Source organism: Antedon mediterranea, chromosome 2 (assembly GCF_964355755.1).
Source record: "Antedon mediterranea chromosome 2, ecAntMedi1.1, whole genome shotgun sequence".
Taxonomy (NCBI): Eukaryota; Metazoa; Echinodermata; class Crinoidea; order Comatulida; family Antedonidae; genus Antedon; species Antedon mediterranea.
In genome coordinates, this window is record NC_092671.1 from 25,227,698 (window position 1) to 25,252,187 (window position 24,490).

General features: G+C 33.3%; 1 protein-coding gene across 3 annotated transcripts; it reads left to right on the plus strand.

Annotated features, from left to right (window-relative positions):
• On the plus strand, nt 1–16,714 carry LOC140040773 (calcyphosin-2-like). 3 transcript variants are annotated; one of them, XR_011842774.1, is made up of 18 exons: nt 1–164; nt 1,665–1,829; nt 2,215–2,300; nt 2,548–2,658; nt 3,382–3,475; nt 3,878–4,110; nt 4,878–4,965; nt 5,563–5,630; nt 6,358–6,471; nt 8,510–8,677; nt 9,462–9,558; nt 10,009–10,127; nt 10,564–10,670; nt 11,333–11,487; nt 13,053–13,172; nt 13,527–13,623; nt 14,404–15,155; nt 15,541–16,714. XR_011842774.1 is itself a non-coding variant. In XM_072086941.1 (17 exons), exons 2-17 carry the CDS (start codon nt 1,671–1,673, stop codon nt 14,568–14,570), a joined length of 1,983 nt encoding a protein of 660 aa, XP_071943042.1. In that variant the 5' UTR covers nt 1–164; nt 1,665–1,670; the 3' UTR covers nt 14,571–16,714. The 3 variants fall into 3 exon arrangements, 2 of the variants coding, with proteins under 2 accessions (XP_071943042.1, XP_071943043.1); XM_072086941.1 differs by having other exon boundaries at nt 14,404–16,714; XM_072086942.1 differs by lacking the exon at nt 1–164 and having other exon boundaries at nt 1,499–1,829; nt 14,404–16,714.
• Nucleotides 16,715–24,490: the final 7,776 nt, after the last annotated feature.

Here is a 24,490-nt window from a genome sequence, read left to right on the forward strand (position 1 = left end):
AATGGCTGATTGCCTTAGCAAACATAAACAGTTTTTTACAATAATAATTAATAATTCTTTGGTTGGATAAGCCCAGTCAAAATAGTGTATTTGGCCCAGTTAATAAAATCTCAGGCGCAATCTCATACACGCTGGTTGTGAAAGCGGAATCAAATGTGTAAACGGTGAGTGTATATTTTAACCACTTTAGGCTAGGCCTAGGCTAGCCTAGTTAGGCTACTTGTACTAGCTAGTAGTAGTATAGGCCTAGGCCCTTATTATTAGCTAGAGAGAGGCTAGGCTAGGCCTCTAGTAGGCTAGGCCTAGCCTAGTAGTAGTACTAGTAGTAGGCCTAGGGGCCTAGGCCTAGTAGGGCTAGAGGCCTAGCTATCTAGGCTACTAGCCTACTACCTAGCTAGTTTAGAGTACTAGGCCTAGCTAGGTAGGCCTAGCTTGTCTATAGGTAGGGGCCCAGCCTAGCTAGGCCGCCTTGTCCTAGTACTATTGAATACAGATCACTCCGGCCGCGCTTCAGTCCGGCTGCGATTCATTCCGGCCACAGCTATGGAGCGCTCAACCGAGACACGTTTTTTGTAGAGAATCAAAATAAACATTTGTAACATACAGTATATTTTTTCTCTTTCAGGATCACAACAACATCGCAAGTGTTTTAAATTAGGTCTAATGCTAAAACAAAATAATTTATGTATTTTATCCAATGTAATAGGCTAGTATATTAATTTTAATGTAATTAATTAATGTAATTGATTGCAATGTACCCTATATGTCATATTATTTTTATCATATATAAATTAAAATATAAAATCATTGTAAATTGGACTGTACAAAAATGATATATTAATTCTTGATACAATTCCAGGTAACATTAATTAGACGGATATTTGATTATTTGAAATATATTAATTGATATTGTAAATATTGTTATTAGCTATAACAAACATCAATAATAATTGATTATTTGAAATAAATTAACTAATATTTTGCATATTGTTATTAACTATAATTATTAAGTATGGGTACTGGTAAGATAAAGTGTTATAAAAATAAGGTTTTTAACTAATTTTTAATGTTAATAAATGTAAAGCTATAAAATGTACATAGAAAGAAATTAAATATTGTTATTCAAGCATTAATTAGACGGGTATTTGATTATTTGAAAGGAAAAAGTTAAGTTTAGTTTGAAAGAAAAAGCAGTTACAACTTCTTTGAATGTTATTGTTAATTAAAAAAGTAAAATTGTTGCTAATAAATATTCAACTAGTTCCATTTAAATTCACCAAAAATTTGTTATAACACTGAACAGTATAGAAAACGTAGATATATGGGCGCTCCATACTAACGGCCCCTTTGCACAGGAAGTCGAATTGAAAAGTGGCCGGAGTGCACATCGCGCTAAACTGATACAACGGCCGGAGTGAAGCGCGGCCGGAGTGATCAGCTACCGTACTATTTTATAGGAGGGCCAGGTGCTCACCTACCTAGATAGGCATAGGCCTCTAGTAATAAGCCTTCTTGCTAGTAGTAGATAGCCCTAGTGGAGGCTATGTCTACTACCATACCTCAATCTGTTGAAATGTAGATTCATAAACTGTATCATTTAAAAAACAACCTTTACAAATTGAGTGTCAAACAAAGTTTTAAAATACATAATTTTTTAAACAAAGATAAAGATGGATTTTGTTTTACACGGCACACCAACACCTCGTCATCAGAGAGAATCAAGCGCTAAAGCAAGGAAAAAGCCTGTGGCTTCAAAGACTGACAGCTCTGTCCATGTTACTCCAGAAGCTCCAAGACCACCATCAGGAAGACCTCAAAGTAGGCATAAGGTATGCAACTGTAGTTGTCAATTATAATAATAATCATATTATTTGAAATTAAAATTGTATACCTTGCTTTATTGTTTTTTGTTGTTGCTTATTGTACATGATAATCATTGCCATTCTTAGTAATACCTTGTATCTCGGCACAACACACACGTTTACAGGAGGGTGGTATTGTATTTTGAACTTGTAAATATAAAAAAAAAAACTTAATTTCTGAAACAAATGGAGATACAATGTTTTGATATAATAGCAACGATATACCAAAGGTATAACTTGGTTTTTTACCCAATGATTGAACTTGCATACGGTTGTTTATACAATCATGGAATATAAAACAAATTTATAAAGTATTAGATAATGAATATTTTGTTTTTCCCAAATTTGATAGGCTGCTGATGGCACCCTACCACCAAACCAGAGTTACACTGCTGCTCATGTGGCTGCTAGCAACCAGAGGGCAAATAGACCTGAAAGGTAATTTCATTTCTTATTATATTATTGAATTTACAAAAGATAGGGATAATCAGTCAGTTATAATCATGAGGTAATTGGTATAAAAAAATTTAAATAATTATGGAATTATGAATGTGACACCTTAAGTTACTGAAATTAGGTTTCGCTTTTGTCTTTCTTTCTCAAAAGATTTTATGTTTTGTTTAGTGAGATATACTGTAAATTTTAATATGGCGAACCTATAAATCATAAATGTTTTTGTTTGCAGTGTACCTCGCCTGAATCTCAACAGACTTGTTGATGGTGATAACAAATTAGAGAAGCCAATCAAAGAGCAAAGTGAACACTTATACACACCTGATACCTCTAGCACAGTCAGGTTAGTATGCATTGGAAAAACAAAATTAGTAACTTTTTGAAATTTCAAAAGAAAAATCTTTCCACTATAGACTTCACAGGCAAATTTATAAAAATAGAAATCAGCATCCTGTTTATTAACCAACAATTATAACACACCTAAGTAGATCCTTGTTATTTGATTGGACGATTGTGGGTCACATGATATGCAATAACTACTCCATTGGACACTTATGTCATCAAGCGTGAATTTTGATATGGCATTGAATGTTGTTGCTTAATTTTGTTATATGCAGCGCCATTCTTAGTAACAACCACATGCAACATAAGGCTACCCACGTCTTTATTTATTTTATTCCGCAATGTAGTGGTGCCTTCAATGGTTTAGCCCTTAGCCTATAACTTCTTGTTAAAAGTAGGTGTGTTATAAAACAAAAATTTGTTTATATTCATGCAATGGTACAAACATTTCATTTGGTGAAAGTTATTTGTACTGCACCCATAAACATTCATTATTTTATACCATGACATATTCTTAGTAACAAACTTTAATTTATAGAAGATGGTCTGTTAGAATGATAGCCAGCATCATGTTTTATAACAAAATATGAAGACTTTTACTTGGCTGACAAAAACAAATTTAATTAAAACCAGGCTTTAATATGATCAATTGTTTTTGAATGTTTATATCTTTTAAAATTCTTTCAAATTAAATGTTATGTTTATTTGTAATTGTTTGTTTTAGTTGGGGTACTCCAGTACCTCGAAGCTCACCATTTGCCTTGCATCACACCCCAAAAACAGGTGGATATAAATCTCATGGCCAAAATAAAACAAAAGTAAGTAAACTATATTGCAATGAATCATAATCTCATGATCTGAGTAATGACAATTTATGCACTTAAGATTTTTTTTGTTTAAATACTTTAGTTTTCTTGTTTATTAATTTCTTTCAAAAAGTGTACCACTGTTTAAAAAGTGTAGCTTGCAAATGCATTATTATTAATACATTGGCCGTCAATTTTTTTTTAGATAGTGGTTTTTTAGACAGGTAGCCCTAATTTGTTTATATAACTATTTATATTTCAATGTTTAGGGGCCGAACTTGATTATTTTTAACTATTTTTTAGCCCTTACCTTGAAATATTATTATTTGTATGTTACAATGTTTTTAATTTACATTTATGTGTAAAATAAAAAAAATGAAATGAAATAAAAACTTCTTAATTTTCATTAATTAGAGCAAAACAGAGCAAATTGTTCCAGACAATTTACCTCCACCCTCTGCTAAGCAAAAGCAACAGTATCAGCAATACCAAGATGAAATGAAACAACAATATCAGAAAAAGAGTAATCAAAATGAACAGAAGGTGAATCAAGGTCAAAAAGGAGATGATACCAAGGTGAATCAAGGTCAAAAAGGAGATGATTCCAAAGTTGAACCAGTCCAGCAAAAAAAGGAAAACCACAAGAAGTAAGTTAATCATAATGTCATCATACTTTATTGTTATTCGTTATTAATATTACATATCACATATTACATATTGGAGTTGATGTATCCGTACCCAATTTCAACTATTATGCAGGTGTTTTCTCCTTTGTAAAATGTATACTCTCCCAAACAGACCACCCTCTCCATAAGAAATACACTTTTCTTCCATCTAATATTCGTATCCGTCTGCCTCGAAGCCGTACTAAACGCTAACAATAAATCATTTGTCCCACGCTAACTCAAGGAGAGAACACCTGGATCGTAGAATTTTTGATATTTTATAAGTGATGTTATATTGATTGTTTCTGTATGTACGTATATTGTTATTATCTCTGCAGTGTATATAAGAGGAATTTCTGATGTATTTTTATATTGGACCAAATAAAGAATAATAATAATCACATGTGTGACATGTCATATAATTTATTCCATCAATTTTACAATACACCTGATTACTCAAAGTGATGTTACCAACTGTCTGGGAGCTTGCCAAGTGCTGATAAAAAAAACAAACAAATATATAAATAAAACTACATTTATAAATACACTACACATAACAGATGGAGTATTTTGTATGGATATGTATATTATCGCTTTGGAGATAGAAATATACAGTACAATTGAAATTGATTCGAAATAATCTATATACAGGTTTTAAAATTATAGTATTAAATTATTAAAATTCAATATTATTTTATTTTAATTTTAAAAGTGTTATTTTTATCAGTATTGTTTTTTCTTATGTTAAGGAGCAGGGATAATGATGATTATGATGTATTAAACACAAGTTGGGGTAAGGCCTACAGTCAGCAACAGGAGCAACGTAAGCTGGATGCTGTAAGTAGATAATGTTTTTTATTTTCAGACCAATATTTACTGCACGCAGATATCCATGTAAACTACTTGATTCTGAGTTTATAAAACCTACAAAACATGTTTAGTAAAAAAAAAAAATAATAGTTATTAAAAATACATTACATGTATGATTATTGAAAATGATTAATATCACACATAGGCCCTGCAAAAAGGGGATCCATCCCCGGCAAAAGGGGTCAGGTAGGGGGGGGGGGGGTAGCCACCGCCAAACCCTGGGGTGGTGGACCAGTGTCTATAATTACAATGTAGGTAGTAATTTTTTCATTGACGACCACTAACTGATTTAATGGTTTTTGAGCACAAACTTACAAGATTTAGCAGTACTTGATATAAATATTATTAATTACATTTTATTTCTATTTAAAAAAAAATGTTTATTAGGCAATATGCAGCAGCTTCCAGTAGTAGATCCCTACTATATGTGACTCATACAGTATGTATTCTGAATGTTGACATTTCCCTCTTTTTCATGTGTTTGTGGATATGTCTTCCTACCTAGAGAATTCTACTAGAGAGTGAAACTAAATGACTGTATGTTATTATGACCATTCTTTTTAGGAGGACAGTATCGAGGCAAAAAAGAAGCAAGATATAGTAGAGCAAGTGATGGTAGACCAGTTGTCACGGTGTGTTTCATTGATATTTTACCAATTATCCTATGTCAATTCATTTATTATGTCATTTGTGAATTCTTTGAATTAAACAGTAATACAGTATTGTCCAAATTTCTCAAAATCTAAAATCAAGCTTAAAAAGATGTATTGTCCCGAAAAAACATGACAAATGAAGATTAATAAAATCAGATTTTGAATTGGCCAATGTGCAGTTTTAATAAAGTTAATCACTCCGCAGAAAAAAAAATGTTGTCACGTATAAAAAGACAAAACAATCAATTAAATTCAACAAAAAAACCATTGGCATTTTTTGCTTTAAATTACAGTTAAAAAATGTTGGTTTCAATCCAATTTTGTTCCAACTATTATGGAACATCAAAATGGAATACTAAACAAAATTGGAAAGAAATTATCTTTTTCCGGGGGTACCCTATATTTATCCAATTCGCTTAAACTGTTATAGAATTAAAGTTTTCTGATGTATGATCTTAAAACCAAATTGCTCAACCGACATCGACATAGTGAGCTGTAAAGTCGCGTTGCATGCGACTAAAGACAACTAAGCTTTACCAATTCGTTAATTAAACTGTTATTGAATTGGACTTTTCTTTTCTGATGCATGATCTAAAACATAACATTGTCTATATTCTCTATATTAGTGTTGCCTCCACTTTACCTCAACCAAACCAAACCGACCTATTAACACTAACCATAACATATTTATTTTCTGTATCTGTAGTGCTGTTATTAGTGATCCATCTCAAAATAGCCATGAAGGTTTAGAATCAGGTAGAGGTACACCATTTGGAGAATCTGGAAGAAGAGGCAGGAATAGATTATTACATGAATCAAAGTAAGCATATGATTATTTTTATTACATTTTATATTTATTTATATATACCATGTTAAATAATTCATAAGCCAAACCTGTTTATTAATTAATAATAGATTTACATTGGATGCAAAATATGTTAACCTTGTACTAAAAGGTACTACAATCATTTTGTTATATATTATTACATTTGTTATATATTATTATATTTATTGTTCAGGAGAGTTTTTAATTCAAATGTATAATCAATGATATGAGATCAAAGTGTAGATCATGGCATGCAGTCAAAGAATTCTACTACAAAAGTGCCTCTTCCCTGGTAATACAATAATGTGTGTACATGCATGTACACACATTATTATTCAAAGTGGGGTGTTTATTAAATTATATACGGTAAATGCTTTAAACAGTTCGATAGAGAAGTCCAAATGCCATAGCTATGTACAGTATTCTGCATTCCACAATGTGCAATTGCAATTTTTAAATTTGCTAATTTTTACTATCTATATAAGTGAGAGAGTTTGTACGTCTGTCTGTCTGTTTGTTCGTTATACAAATTTTTGTTACTGCACGTAATCTTACATATCTATATTATAAGTGAGAGAGTTTGTACGTCTGTCGGTCTGTCTGTTTGTTCGTTATACAAATTTTTGTTACTGCACGTAATCTTACATATGGGGTATCAAAATTACCGCAATTGTACCGGGAATGTTCTAAGCTATATTTCAACATCATCCGCCACCTAGGATCCAAGTTAGGGGCCAAAATGTGGTCAAAACCCCCACTTTCGATGTTTGTTCGTTATACAAGTTTCTGTTTCTGCACGTAACCATACGTATGGGGTATCAAAATGATGGCAATTGTACCCGGAAGGTTTTAAACTACATTTTAAAAAAATCCCCTGACTCCTGGGGTTTTTGTGGGAGTGGGGGGGGGGGGGGGGTGTGGTGGTTTGTGATGTCATTTTTGCTAGGGCTCGGGGTTGTAGGCTATCGAATTGTAAAATTATACTACAAAAGTTTTACAGTATTTTAATTATCCTCAGCAAGGCGTTTGGGGAAATATAGATATAGATATACATATTTTATTCATTAACCAATATGCAAAGCAAAGTACTTTAACCATATCCAGCTATGTATCGGTCTCTTGGATTGTCTCATTACAGACATCCATTCCTGTGTGAACATACACACGTTGTTTACTGTTACTGTGTTCAACTACATCACCAATCCTCCAAGGAAAAAACGTCAATTGTGGGAGAGTGGGGTTGGGAGATAGGGTTTGGGAGTTAGTTTGGGTTCGGGAGTTGGGGTTCAGGGGAAAGTGGGGATTTTGCTTACACCAGAATTGTGGTTGGAAAATGTTAAAGTATTTAATCATCCCTGGGAAGCGGCTGGGAGTTTGAGGTGGGGATGTAGGCCTATCACCATGACCGAAACTGTATTTGGAATGTTTTAAACTACATTTGAAAACTGCCACTGAGGGATTATGGGTTGGGAGTGATAATAACATAATTTGTACTGGAACCGGCTTGAACACATCACCCAGTGTATCAGGGGTGTGTTTGTAGGAGGAGGAGGGGCGAAAATACTAGCGTAATGAAGTAGCCTATAGGATTGGATTGTACTAGGAAAAGTTACTACTATATTTGAACTGTCCAGGGGAGGAGTTAAGGTTTGTTGATGGTGATGAAAGGAGAAAGAAGGCTGGGGGACCGCAGTATCTAAATTACATATTTTAATTATCAGCCAATATGACACCTATTCATTTAAACAATTTACAACGTACTTCAACCATTATTAGACCCATCATAGCTATGCATACTCCTCTCAATTTGAAGCTTAGGTTGAATTGAATTTGTCCATCACTGGGAAGAATTTGTTTTTAAGAAAGAGTATGGGGTGTTATTGAAGAGGGGTGGAGGTTGGTGAGTATAGACAGATACTGGCGTCGGATGTTATGTACTGAGAAGGCTGTAAACTAATTTTAAAACCCGCCCTGGGGCAGGTATAATTGCTAGTAATACATATTGTTATAAGCTTTGATTCAATTTACATAGAGTATGCACTGAAAGCTCAAGTACAGAAAAATTGTTAGAGAAAAGGATAAGTTTTTCTCTACGGGTTCCCTCTCGGTTTGGTCATGATGCGTTGAGGGAGCTATTTGGATTCTACTTCATGTTAGACGATACAATGACTATCTATGAATACAGACAATTTGGTAAAAAGTAAGTAAATAAAAATATTTCATGTTTAGTAAAATTAAATTTAATTCACAGAAAGGTCTACCAATATCGTTTTCATAATACATAAAATAATAAAACTTGTTTTATTACAAGTTGTAACATATTTTGATGTCTTGGTTTTATTAGATGTTTCATACATGCATTTGCAAATTTTGCGAAATCTCAGGAAATAGAATGTAGTAGTCGTTGCACTATTTGATTATACTGAGATTGGTCAGTTAAATATGAGGCCAAGTGCAGAATAACTTGGAACATCTCTGGAACAAAAACAGGGCTCTCACTCACATGTTTGTTTCACTATATATTCACAAACCTGCCATCAGACTATGTAAACCTGGTTACAAATATTCAGACATGTTTTATATTGCATTACAACAAGGTTGTTACGATGTGTCAACAGACCCTGCCACTCCCTGTTGGTGTGTGTTTAAATGTTTGGACAAACACCTTTTTAAACTAGAGATCAGCAGCAGAAGTGATGATAAATATGCTTCCACTTTTGTGGAAAAAAAATCCATTTTGAGAAAAAGAACACCTCTGTTTTGCCTGCCAATGGAAATGTTTTCAGTTGACACATTTGCCCTTCTTTACATGATTGATTGAGCATATTTTCTGTCATTTTAAATTGCTGTATTTTCTTCAATGGTTATGAGGTGCAGTGACTTACCTCGTCTTTTGAGACGATTTATGTGCCTAATGAATTTACAGGCTGTGATTTGGATATTATGACTTACGTTGTCTGATGTCCTTTTATTTTTCAATAAAGTCGAACATCTGCCCTTCCTTTCATCCAACGAGGATCATACAGACATGTGATTGGACGACGCAGAGGTCGCCAGTACAGTATAAGAGACCTCTTTGTTGTAAGTTTATTAGAATCTTATGGATGCATTTTAAGAGCTATAATTATACTATAATATTAAATCAGTTAATGTATACTAGTTTTTCTATATGGTTAATTAATTGTGTACTGTATGAGCTGCCAACAGCTTATTTAATTTCTTGTATGTTTTATGCGAAACCAATTAAGTTTCTGTATTTGCTATTAGATTTTTATTTTCATTGTGTTATTTTTTTTCTTCATATTATAATTATATTAATTTGTTGGGTGACAAAGCATTAGATAAAGCTATAATTTCGGTTGAATAGACTTGGACCTCTTATTTATAGAATCATAAAGTTGGAATTGGTTGATGTCAGGTTGTAGCACAAGGAATCTGTTCAGGCAACAATATTTGATTCGCCTGGACTAAAAATGAGAATAACATAAATTGTTAATTGATTTAAATTATAATTAAATTGTTGTTTTTTAGGGAGGTAATTTGTCATTTGAGACAGGTAGCCAATCATCCTTGCCAGAAACAATTAGAAAGCAAACCATAGTAACACTAAGAATTACAGATGTTGATGTAGACCTCAAAGAAAGTCTAATGTAAGTTTCAAAAGGTCAATGTAAAACCATTTTCTCTCACATAACTGTGCTCCGAGAAGAATATATGGGGAATATAATTTTTATTATTACCATGCCAGTATGCCAGTGTCAGCTAGACCTGCTCAATACCTAGGAATATTACAAGGCAACTTTCCCTGCAATTCAGGCAATCTGTGAGGACACAAGCTGTTTTATCCCTCTAACATGTCCTCATTAGAAGAAATCCTGTGTATTATTGACCTTCTATGACCTGGTAACGTCATGCCATACAGGTTTGTCATGTAGGCACCATAATGACTGCATCAATTGAAATACCTGTTAAAGACCAAAGAATGTTACTAGGAGTTTTTCCTGCAATGCGAGACAGTCATGAAGGATGATAGAATCCCAGATATTGTGTAGACCTAAAACATTTTACTTGTATGATACTATACAGATTTGGTGGAAGAATTCCGTTTGACAAAAATGAGTACAGTAAAAAGATGAAGCCCCAAGTACTTCTTCAGGAAGTTGAGGACTGGAAAATTATTCAGGGTATTCAAGGTAGCTATTCATTTACCACAGCGTAAAATAAGTATCAATTATTTTAGACCTTTCTGTTTACCTTTGAATCTGATTGTTTGCATGATAGGATATGTTTGTGGTACACCACCTATGCAGTTTGAAAAGAATGGTTGAGCTTCTAGCTATATATATGGTGTACTGCAAACAAACTTTAAACATATCATTATATTCACTTTCACCATGCAAACCTTCAAAGATAAGAGTTGCATTTCCAACCTAGGCTCCTATGCATTCTGTTCTGGCTAGCCCTCACAATGTCTGTATTGTCTACATGTTTTTGGTCACTTCTTCTTTCTGCACAAAGCGCTTGTTATAACATTTGATTAAGGTGCTACAAATATATTATACTATTTATTTTAGTGCATTTTTAATAATTGCCATATATGTATTATAAAAAGAAATAGTGTATACTCATGATCGTGGTCACAATTAAAACTTGTGCATTTCAGACTAAATTGTGGATATTGGATAACAGTAGTTGTATTTATGAATTGTAGAAATGAAAATTTGCACAAATAAAGTAAATGTAAAATCCTTATTAAAATCTTCTTTTCCAAATACTATTGAAAATATGCATATGCATACAACTTTTTAATTTCAAAAATATTATATGAATATTAAAGCAAATTGTTTATGTTTAGAACAAGCTAAAAGCAAATTGAAGAGGCGTGGCTGTCGGACGTTGACGGGATTGGGGAGACATTTTAAGCAACTTGATCAATCTGGTGATGGTGTTCTGAGTAAAGAAGAGCTGATTGATGCCCTGAAGGTGTTTCACTTAGATGTTGATTCTAAGGTAGGTTTAATATAACCTCATTTGTTTAGCCACACGTTTCTCTTCTACTAGACTTTCTATCCAATGGATGCATACCATCTACTACAGTTAGTGAAGAAATGGTTCAGGATGAATGGCGACCATGCTGTTTCGATATTGCTAGCAATGACCTCACTGTAGACCTGCTTGCGGGTGGTTCAGTATACTTTTTCCCATCCACATAAAGTGTACCATTTCTCAAGATTTTACGCTATCCTTCTTGGAAAGCCTTGGCCATCACATCTTTTAGATCCCATTTCTCTTTAGCATCTATTTAAAGTAAGTCCTCAAATATAAAAAAAACTACTTATTCTTGGTAGACCTCAGGGAATGCTGTTCAGATTCCGGAGAATCGGTTGTTCTTTGCTTTTGTTTTAAAGCGACCTCCGTTTTCTCCAATTTGGTCGTATGGCAATAACTTGGTTTTCCATGATTGTGTTAGCATAGTATTCCAAAGAATGATCAAAATCATTTTGTTTCTTTTCCATGGTGTAGATTCTGGAATTGGTGATACCGGCTAAGCCAAAATCAAATTGTGTGTAAATATCCATCACCATATCTTTCAGTTCACGACTCGGTGCGTATATCACCAGTTCATTAGTATCAATCTGTTGTATACTTAGGCTTATGCTGGTCTGCTTTCGCTCTATTTTTAACACTCATTGTTACAAAAAGGTTCAGCAAACTGACTCTTTTCAGTTACTGTGATGTATTTTACTTAAGCTGCCCCTGCCCAGCATTGTTTCATCTCTCATCAAAACTGTAATAACACAGGTTGTAAAAGGAAATGTTATAAAAATATTGGAAGTGGAGAATATTTATTGACTGTTATATTTTAATGAGGTGAAGCCGAGTTAATCTGTGTTACGGAGTGTGTAAGTTAGCTACAGGTTAACTAGAGTCAGTAAGCTACCGGGGGTAGCCACAGAATAATTAAATGCACACTGGACATAATTTAAGATCATGTGCATGTTATGTTTGCTTTATGTCCCATTCAAAGGATAAGGCAGTGAGGGTAAAGAATTACTTTTTGCTGGAGGATACAAGCAATATGACACAGGTGTCAAAGTCATGCTTTCTCATATGTCAGTGAGCATTGAACCATCTTAGTCTCACATGCTGCTCTTGTTGGATTTTCTGTATTCTATGTGCTTCTCAAAATTCCTCATTTTAAAAGTAAAGTAAAATCTGAATATCTAATGTTTTTTTAATTCAGCATCTCTTGCCTTACTAGAAGATCAGAATAACTTTTCAGTACTGTACCTTAATCTTAAGCTGTAGCATGTGTACCTCTGTGTAATATTTTACACATAAACCCACAGATAACATTAAAAAAGAACATCTGAAAACTCATTTGTACATCATTTTAACTTTGTCGATCGCCTCTGAACAATATCATGAGTACCAGCACTATATAAGTCTGATTGATTTATTGATTGAACCACGATTTCTGCAGTGATTCTCCACCAATTTCTATTCCATTTTATTGTGCTTTCATTTAATATAAACTTTCTGAATACCAAACTAATCTAGTTTGAATTTTATAGCTATTAAATTCATTATGGCTGATTATGGACCAGAATGGTGATGGTGCAATAGACCATATGGAATTTACACGAGCTATAATAGGCGAGATGAGTGAGTTTAGAAAAGCACTTGTTCGTAAGGTAAAAAAATAAATATTTTTTTAACCTGTCATGTGATACCAATATATAAATAACGTCCTCTTCTGACGAGAGTTGAGGTCAACTATTGAAAACTACTGTTTATTCAGTTTAAAAAAAATTAATGATATGTCGGCGACTATGGACATACAAATAGAACATAATTTGTGTCTCCAAAACACAAATATTGTTTTTATTTTATTTTTAACAAATTCAATAGACACTAATTTACGATATGGTACGGTAATATTTGTTCATTTAAAAGAACATGGTAAATATGAAATTGTGTTTGGTTGAATTTAACCTGCAATATAGACATAAAAATGCAGTATCGTAAAACCTGTTCATTTTTTATAGGCTTTCCAAAAAGTTGATGCAAACAAATCGGGCACTGTTGGAATGGATGAACTGAAGATGTTCTTTAGAGCACAAAAACATCCACTTGTACAACAAGGTACAGTATATTCAGATATGAGAGCAGAGCATTAATTTTACTATAGAATCAAGCAACTTTTCCAACAAGCTTTTTCATTTTATCTTAGGCTCTGTCTACACTATCAAACTAGTTTGACAAAAAAAGTGTAATTGCCCAAATATGGTAGTGATATCATCATATTGCCCATATATGGGCACATCACATTTTTTTGGTCACATAAAGTTTGTTAGTGTAGACAGAGCTTTACATTGTTACAATCTATTTACAATTTTGCTATTTTTTGTTTTACTTCAATACGTACAGCTCTTTGAGAGCTTGCTTATTATGCGCTGTATAAGAATGAAATATTATTTAATAAAATGTAGGATGTTTTAAATTAATTTTGTTCAGTATGTGTACATGGTTAGTGTACCCCATTACACTAAAAAGGAAACATACATTCTCCTATTAAATTAAACTTAAAGAAAATTCTTAAATATTTATTAACGCAAGTGAAATATTCAAGTGTTATTGGCATTATAGAAGAGAAATTTTTCTTTTTTTTTGATCTAATAGATCAAAAGTACTAAAAATGGTTTTGCAAACATTTAATTTGCTTTCTGAAGTAGACTGTTGATCTTGGTTACAGTCTGGTCAATATGTATCATTTTTACTTTTGATCTTCTTCTATAATATTAGTATCCAAATGAAATTACTTCAAGGTTTGGTATTCTTCAAAATTGTCAACATATTTTTAGTTTAATAGAGACAAGAACAAAGTTTTTTTTTTAATTTTTGTTCATTTTTTTTTTCATTTAGGGAAAGTAAGTGCAGATGAGATACTAGACAGTTTTCTGGATTTGTTTGACAGAAAAACGAAAGAAATATTTTGGGCTGAGTTTGAGGACTACTATGAGGGTACAAGTATTGGCATTGAAAATGATGAGGAATTTGTAAATATGATGAAGAATTGTTGGGGTATTTGAGGACTAGGTTACTTTTTTATAAATTATGCGATGTGTAATAATAATCATAATAATTTAATTAGAAGCTACATTTTTTAATGAGTGGCACATTAAATGAAGGTGCATCCATAGTAATTAAATAAAAGTAAAAGAAAAGTGATTTTAACAATAGGAAAACTAAATTATTTACAAAATATAATAGTAACAAAAGTAATACAGGAAAACACAGAACTTGTTGTTTTGCCTTCTCATTTTCCATGCCCATTTGGTGAAGCCTTTACAAAATCGATCAAATGCAACTTCAATATTTCTGGGAAGACCAAGTACAGTTGAACAAAGAACATACATTTTGGTCTATTGTTCCATTCCTATAATTTGGTTCCAAACATCAATTGCATTCGATAGACTTTGCTTGTGAACATTGCCAATTGCTCCTATATTTTGGAAAGCAGGACATGATAAAAGGAAATGCCTAAAATCTTCACTGGATTACAATTACATTGAGTACATAGATTGCCTTTATTGTTTCATCTCACCAGCTTGATGTCTGTTTAATGGAAACGTATTGGACCACAATTCAACAGTTGACTCTACTAACACCTTTGGGCTGGCCGCGTAATTTTTTTTTCCAGGACGAACGTGGGCAGAATTCATGAATAATTCATGATTAATTATGACATAATAGGGAACATTATAGAGGGCGCTACATAAGAATGCAGAGAGATTAAATAATTAGTGTAAACAACGTTTGCCAACCGAAATGTTTGGTCTAGCGGTAAAGGCTTTAACCTATTACGCTGAAGCCCTCGGTTCGAGGTCTTTCATGAACATGTTTTTTTTAATAGTTGAGAGAGATTATTTAGAGGGTTAGGTTTAGTATATTTAGGAAGTAGATCAGCTATCTTTCAATTCTTTATAATAGAAAATAAGTAAGGTAATGAATTATTCATGACTTCTGCCTACGTTCGTCTTGGAAAAAAAAAACATGCAGGCTGGCCAAATACAGTATGTCTGGTTTCCTTTTCTTTTTCTTTTTAAAAAAGAATCCCAAATGCTGTGGCCTAAATTTGTTTAGTTAGTTTGCAAAGTTTTGCATGGCGAGTAAAGTTAAGTTTGTGGAATACTAAAAGGTTTTTGCATTAAAGAAAGAAACTAATAACCAACCTTACTTCGTATTAATTGAGGAATCGCATGGTGTACCACAAATCAAACTTTATGAAGCCAATTATTTAGACATAGATATGCCTATAAATATTTAAATAATAGACTTTATTGTATACAATAATAATAATATGTAAATACAAGACTTTTTAACCAATCATAGAATAAGTTTTTATAGTAAACTTAAATTAAATTGTATCCATTATTATGCCAGTAAATAATTATAATTACATACTTCGCACCTTGACTATTTGTATTCCGAATATTGTTTTTGTAATTATTTTTGAAATTATACAGTACATTTTAGGCAGTAGATGAAAATGTCTTGTTTGTTGTATACAAACTATATGAACAGTGTTTTGTGCAATAATTATATAAGTTGTTTTTTTATAAAGGTAGCCTAAAGAAATTAATGCCATAGGCAATTTCTGTAATTTAACATTAATAAAGTGCACTTTAGAACCACACTTTAGAACCAGTCAGAAGTAGAAATCTATTTCACCCTCAGCAGTTAATGACGGGAACAATTTACCATACCATATTGGTAATACCAGAAGATCCAATGAATATTTTACGACGGTAACTTCAAGAAACAGAACACATAAATAAATAAACATTCATAATTTTTGAAGAACATGAAAATAAAAAATTCCCATTTTAAACTTGACTTAATAATGAGACAATTGTTAATGACACATTGTCTAATACCTAAATCATGTTCTATATACAGTATCATGCTACAACAGTAAATGATTTTTATTTGTACTAAAGCATTGAATAGGTATGTAGATAGTATTAAAAGTTATGACTTGACTATAACTGAACCTTTGTTTTATTGTTATTGATTCACATTTTCCTACCAATAAGCCATAAGCAGTAGCTGAAAAAGACCTAACAAATGAATATCGTTCCCACCTCTAAGATCTAAAAGTTTGATTATCAAGTCAAGTCTTATCTCTTTATTTTTTTTTTGTAGAATGTTTTTCTAAAACTTGTAAACTTATACCCAGACCTTACTTAGAAATTTTCAAACAGTTTTTTTCGCTTTATTGCTCCTACTTTTTTTAATTCTCTTCCTTTTGATATCCGACCTTCCTCAAGAACCATCTTCTTGTTTAGTTCTTCCTTTTTCCTATCTTTTCTTCTGAGAGGGCCAATTTAATTTATTTTATTAAATTTTTGATTCTAAATTGTTTGTTCTTTATTTTATCTTTATAAATTATATTTATTTTTATTTAATTTGTATTGTTACATGTTAATGTCTTGTCATGATGTATTTCTGTGAGGGTCCCTAATGATCAGCTTCGGTTGGATGGACCACCCTTGTAAAATAGACTTGTGACAGTCTATGACTGTCTACAGTATATCTATCTATTTAAATTAACAATATTTATTTAGATCAATTGCAGAATTTTATAGTTTTATCTCAATTTTATTGGAATTATTAATATTATTATTATTCATTTTATGTAAGTATTTCGATGTGGAGAGCCTTTCGACGGTTATTTTTATTTATAACTTTTAGGTAATCCGGCCTCATTAATTTAGTTATGTTATTTTTTTGTACTGTATTGTATATTGGTGAAATAAATGATATGATATAACAAACACAACATCCACTTGTACAACAAGGTATATTTAGATTCAAATTGTGACAGTCTAAGACTGTCTACAGCATTTATCAACTTGTACAGTCTATGACTGTCTACAGCATTTAAATACACTAAACATCCACCTGTACAACATTTAAAGTATTTTATCAGTTTATCAGAGTGTGTATTTATTGAATTCGGTCTTGGTCAATATAGTTGGTAGATTTCCAGACTATTGAGGAATTCCAGGAAGTTCGTCATATGTGATATTTTATTTGGCATGTTTCACAAAGTTGTAATCTAAATAACAACTGCCTGGTACGATTGATTATGCAGTAGTAGTAAAACAACTTAAGCGCAGCTTGTAACCACGTGATGATGAAGTATTCATCTATCCATTCTCTGCCTTTCCTAATTATGCTTGCTTTTCTTATGTCGTAATTCTTAAACTAACTTAACTTATCTTAATTAACTTGAAACACATATGGATTTAAAAGGTCCTATAGATACGTATTTTTCACGCTGCTGCTCTAGCCCGCTACGTCACACGAGATGACTCATTCATTAGATGAAATCAAGCAGCTTTATAGTACTACACTTTGACATTTTTGTTAAAATGGAAACTCCACTATAATTTATTGGTACCACCTGTTGAATCCAAAAACGGCTGAGAAAAGAGTCTAACGACAAATCCCAAAGCATTCTGGTATTTATGAGTCCCATGATATAATTCACTGTCAGATAATCATTGAATTATTATCAAAACAGTCCATTGAAGTTTTTGTTTGTAATAGGATACTTGAAGTATCTAGGCGTGATGAAGTGACCCCCAGACTTGACCTTAGCAATAACAATAAGCGAGCAGCGTTTTTTGTAAGAAATATTCTTGTTTAAATTATAAAGTAAACGTTTAAATCACAAATTTGAGCTTTAAAATCAGCATTGTATTGTTTTTTGAAACCTTAGGAAAATAATAGACAATTTTGCTAGTCTTTAATTTCTAATGACTTTCATTAATTTGAAATTTTACTTAAATGCATTACGGGAAGGGCTAACAAGTAAACATAATAACGTTTATTCTCTCTCTCCCCACCTTAAATACAACAATTATATTTTTGTAGATAAATATCTTAAGTATAGGCATCCAAATGAAGTTGGATAGCCGAGTGGTTAGGAAACTTGACTGTCATACAGATAGACCTGGGTTCAATTCCCGACAACTCCCAGTCCATTAAGATGGATAAAAAATATAGATTATTATAAATATAGTTTCTTTCCTTCCTATAACTCCATGTGCGTTAAATTTACTCAACAACAAAAATGTGGCAACCATCTTGTCCAAATTTATATTGCGCGTGTTCTCCTTCGGAATGGAGTGCGTCGCATTTCAGTGCGTTTTCCGACGAACTCTCAATCTGGAACGCGTTGCATATTTTGTTTGAAACGCAAAAATAAAAGCATTGAATGTGACTGCGGACAAACGCACTTCCCAGAGTTAGATCAGTTAATTCACTTTCTTTCAGACAGACTGGATCAGCGCCTCTGCTCTTTCCATAAACTTCCTTCGATATGTACACGTGCCTCTCTGAAAAAAAAAAACATATTGTAAATGATCGAACAGAAATTGACCATGTTCCTTCAATTTTTTGTCTTCGATATGTTAATGTGCCTCTCTGCATAAAAAAAATTGTAAATGTGAAACAAACAATTCTGTAAAATGACGGAATTCACAAACTTTAGATATAATATTTCAAAATCGCCGACTATTTGTAAAGTAGTTTATAATATAATTTTAATTAATGAACAATGTGAATATTGTTGCGCAGTTTGAAATAGCCTTGAGGTTTATTGATTTTCCTCTATGGTACAGTTTATTTTTGTGACCTCAGATTCTTTTTAAAGTAGTATCTTTTGGTGGTGAAACAAGGAGAATAACTTATTCTCCATGGTTGAACTAGGTCTGGGTGGGAAGCTCACGGACAACACGTAGTTTCAAATAATATTTTTTATATATACTGTAATATAAGTTATACCCTTTTCACAAATAGCATCGTGAACACCTTCCAAACAATTGTCATCCACCCATTCCATTGACGAACACAACAATGCTGCACAGTCTGCCGAATACCGGTGGCCGCCAAGTACCTCTATATCGTAATCATTTGGCTGGCCAGGTATCCACACTGTAAAATAAACATGTATTCTTATTTATATCCTAATGTATCGACATCGTGCCGGGCAAAGACGCTCTTTCTTTTCGGCAATTATTTCAAACCATCTGTAATATCCATAATCGATGACTTTGTAGGCTAGTATAGTAACCCTCCTGTTCATGGGACATCCCTATTATATGGAAATGAGGGCAATTCTGTTAATACGGTCAACTCCTACGCGAAGAAAACTCAATTGAGGGGACAGTTTTGAGCGTGTCCTATTATGAAACAATATTTTTCAACGACAAAAACAAACAAAAAAGACAAAATAATTATATTCATTTCTATCCTTTAGGCATGCAGCTACATAATATTATAAGAGCTTCAGACTAGCCTATCGTAATGGTAATTCTCTGTATGTACCATTGCTTAATACTGTAGAGTAGACCTACATTCAAAGTTGTTATCCTCCACTCCTGTCCACTGCCAAACTCCTTCAACTTCTAAATCGTTAAATCCGATCCAGTACGCTTGACCACTTATGCAAAATTCACTTATAAACGTATTAACGGCTTCAGTGTTTACCGTAACTAACGTTGCTGAAAAGCTCTTGCACAGTTGGAGTGAATCCATCCAGTTGAGCTGATTTTCAACAAATCTATAGCAACGGCGACCAAACGGATACCACAGATCCTGACAACCCGACTCTGTTAAATACCATTACAACTCATAAACACTTTTAATAAGTTGATAGTGCTAATATAAATGTTACGACCGAATAATCCATCATCTAAAAATTTGGTGTTTCAGGAGTTATTACAATAAAACTAAGCCAATAATCATCAACAGAAATATGTTTTACCAGCGTAATAAATCGGCTTCAACCCGCTATTAGATTGGACTGGATTTGATTAAAGATTAATAATCTTTTTGTAAGAAAAAATTGGGTCGTTCTGAATCGATGTGTGCTTGTTGTACTTTAATTTAGATTCGAAATAAAAACTAAAAAACATTATGCCTATATATGGAAGGGGAAAATTGAAGTGAATAAAAATGGGTGAATCCCAAACGAGAAAAAAACATTATTATCTGTTAAACAAGTTGTTGATACAACAGTATTTCCTTGTACTCACCTACTATTCTGCTCGATACATGACTAGTGACAAACATACAAATAATAACAATCGTGAAACCATTCATAATTAAATTAGGCAAGTTTCCACCGAATTACTACACTGTTCCTTGCGAAAATGAAATAAATAATATATTTACTACACATATGAATTAGACTATGAATTAATTAATCACATAATAATCATGCGTGTAAATATTGTCGCCATTGTACATACTTGAATATATTATAACGTCAATTGAAAGGTGTATTCATGTAGTACAATACTACTGTAGTAATTTATGTTCGTAGGCTACAAAAGAAATACATAATCAACTTTTACTGGAGGTATTTTATGGAGGTATTTTATTGATTATTTTAGAAGTAAAATTTTATCACTTGTAGGCTATTTCATCCGGTGCATGTTTAAAGACCCCTTCCCTGCAATTTTGGACGTTGTTTGGAAAATAATACATATATATCACTTCAAAAACATTAAACCATGTCATTCCTTGTCTTAAATGTACGTTTTATGGTAAATTATGATAAAAAGTGAGAAACAATGCACTACCTAAGTAGCTCGCGGCGATCGACCTCTCGTGGACGGTCTTAGGCCTAGCCTGGCTAGGCTTAGTTTTTTAGGCCTAGCTGGTAAACATCGGTAACGTACGAACATCGTACGCTAGCTATATACCTAGCCTGACGTTGTATAGTTGCTGCATTAATTGTCTTTCTATTTTTGCCAGACTCCGTTGATACAAATTGGGAAAAACCCGATATTTTCGCTGAAAAGTTAGGAGTCTTCCATTTGTTTTGGCCTCACGATCGATCGAAAAGTGGGCGAATTACTGGTGAAAAACAAAAATATCAATCCGCGCGCAATGCATTTTGGGATTTATAGCGGGCCGCTATAATTATTAAAATCGACTTATTTTTCACATTTTTAACCGTTTAAAGACGAAAAAAGTTATCGCAATAGGACCATATAGTATTATTTTTACATTAAATATAGTTTGTGATCTTAAATTAGATCTAAAAAACGTAGGGAATGGGGCTTTAAATACCTTGTCAGACCAAAGCAATATAACACACTGAGCTCGCCTTGCCAAGGTAGTGAACTCGTAACAGTCCATAGATCTTCTTCATCTGACTGCGACAAATACTGTACCAACAGTACTCGATGTATCTAGCGAAAATCCTAAATGACTTAGATTAGACTTTGCAGATGACATCGCCCTGCTTGAGTCTTCTATACCTTAATACCCAATCACAGCTAAACAATGCTGCCACTGACCTAGTAGACCGGCAGCCCAGAGACATTTGGTTAGATGAGCTAGGTACCAATATCTGACTATTTAAGTGTGTAGGGGGTCACTTGAAGTCAATAAAAATGGGAGTCTGCCGGGTACCCCCTGCTGCGTCTAGACCGGGTGCTGCGTCTAGACCGCGGGACCCCGAAAAGTGCCGAAAAAAAAAATCGGCACAGGTTAGATGAGAGAGATACCACCTAATTTCACCACCATGGGATGCTCATTGGCATCCTTATACCAGTATCACAAACGACAGACTTTTTGTCTGCTGCAATAGGCCCGCCAGACTCCCCCGAGGGAGGGCCTAAAATGGGGGTAGCATAGATGAGTGAGGTACCACTCAAAATTAATGCCAAATGAACAAGTTGTATTCATACAATACTAAATGGATAACAACAGACTAATTGTCTGCTGCACCGCAAGTACCAGACACCCTAAAGTTAGACTAGAGACCCTCCCTTCCCCCAACTAGCCCAGCTTAGATATTGGAGATTACACCAGCAACCAATGTTATATGATTTAGCACATTGTAAGCAATACCAAATGATTACAGACTATCTGTACACTGCCTTGGCCCTGGCAGACCCCTCTAATAACTAGAGACCCCTTATCATAAGTATACCATACCTTAGATATTGTAGATACCACCAGCAATCAATGCCAAATGACAATACTAAATGCCTATACAATGCCTTGGTCCTAACAGACACCCTCTACCCCGCCCCAACCAATGTTATACCTAACTGTAAAAAAATAAACTTACATTAAAGTTTTTACAATAATACTGCAAAATGCAGCTTTCTAATTCGCTGATTGTTGGCGTGCGGTCATGCGTGCAACTTTTTAATTTATAGAATCTAACCAATGTTTAACCTAACTGTAAAAATTAAAATAAAGTGTTTCCAATACTGCAAAATGCAGCTTTTTAATTCGCTGATAGTTCATATGCAGTCATGCATGCAATATTCTGTCTATGGTAAGTTTTTCCAAAGAATATATATTCTTTGGTTTTTCTTCCATAATTATTTGTTTGGATTTACAGTGATATATATTCTTTGGTTTTCCTTCCATAATCATTTGTCTGGATTTACATTATTTTAGGTTAGAAACGATTTTCGTTATTACAATATTATAAAGTTAGTACACTGTGTTATGAGTATAGCATAGATTAAAAATTTCCTTTATTTATTACTTGGCCCATGGAGGTATAAATTAGATGGTCTAGGCCTGACATTTAGGTAGGCAGGCAATGACTAGGCCTGGGTTGGTGTAGTGAGTGGTGGACCATACCTATCCAAACTTGATCAGGCTACTTTAATAACTGTAAGACCGGGCATATCTAAAGAAAGAGCTTACACAAGAGCCGGCTGTTGGTATGACTATGTTGTCTACGATTTATTTAAATGAAAAATAGTACAGTTAGTATACAAATAGGCTTAAGTATAGTTTATACTTATAGCTGGGAATGAGGTACTCTCTAAATACAATATCTTGCAAAATGTATGATTAGCACTCAGTTATTTGTAAATACATTTTCCTTGTTTCTCAAGTTCCAGATAACAAATTAAGAAGATTCATCATTCTATGGTTATGCATAGTGAAATGGAAGGTGACATTTTGGATTCTGCATTCCAAATGGTTAGTTATATTTTGGTTTATTGCAAGCTTTCTTTTAAAAATGCGTGTATTATCTATTACGGTACATAATGGGCATCTTAGCATCTGTCAGTTGGCAATTATCTGTTTGAAATCATTAGCCTATAATTTCTTATTTAGTGTATACTCTGTTTATTAGGAAACTGATCAACAACAACAAAAAAGCGTATGTATCGACTTCAGATGAAAAAGACGATAAAACATGGGAAACTCTAAAACAAGCAGCTGAAAGTCAGACTACAATTGCAGACTGACAAATATGTAAATATAACAACTGAAATTAACTTGCAATCAAACAGATTCAATGTATACTATCATACAAAACCATGTTACAAAAATTTCACTGCAGTTAGAAAGCGACCAGCTTGTCAAAGTGTACATGAGCCTCCTCAGAAAAAGCCAGAGACTAGGAAACATAGTTCTCTTCCTGTAAGCGACTCAAAAGGCTTACTTAAGGGATCGTGTATCTTCTGTACAAAGATTAGAAAGACAGTAGGACGGAGAGTAGAACAACTATCAGATTGTCTAACAAAGGAAGGCTGCAACAATATAGCTGAAGCAGCCCCTCGTAGCACGAATGAGCGTGTCAAAGCATTACTCAGTGGTGGAATTGATCTTATTGCCAAGGAGGCGCAATATCACAAATCATGTCGTCGTGAGTTCTTGTCGAAGAACCTACTTTGCAGACACCAAACTTTAGAAACAGAGAGCTACATACAATAACTTTTAATTCTATTGGAGAATTCATTGAATCAGAAGTGATCATAAATCAGCAGGCAATGTTTGTTTCATCATTGTTTGACTTGTACAAGACAGAATATTGTGCGAATGGAGGAACAGAAGACGCATTCGACTGCTACACAGCACAGGCCTTAACAAGAAAAATTAAAGAAAAATTTGGAAATAACATATCGATCATGCTCTTTAACAGCCATAGAGGGAATTTGTGTACAATTCA

Excerpts from the sequence above, each read along its gene's own strand:
- LOC140040773 (XM_072086941.1), top strand. The coding sequence starts at position 1,671 with ATGGATTTTGTTTTACACGGCACACCAACACCTCGTCATCAGAGAGAA. Across the intron at positions 2,659-3,381 it reads GATACCTCTAGCACAGTCAG|TTGGGGTACTCCAGTACCTC; the intron begins GTTAGTATGCAT and ends TGTTTGTTTTAG. Across the intron at positions 6,472-8,509 it reads AGATTATTACATGAATCAAA|AGTATGCACTGAAAGCTCAA; the intron begins GTAAGCATATGA and ends CAATTTACATAG.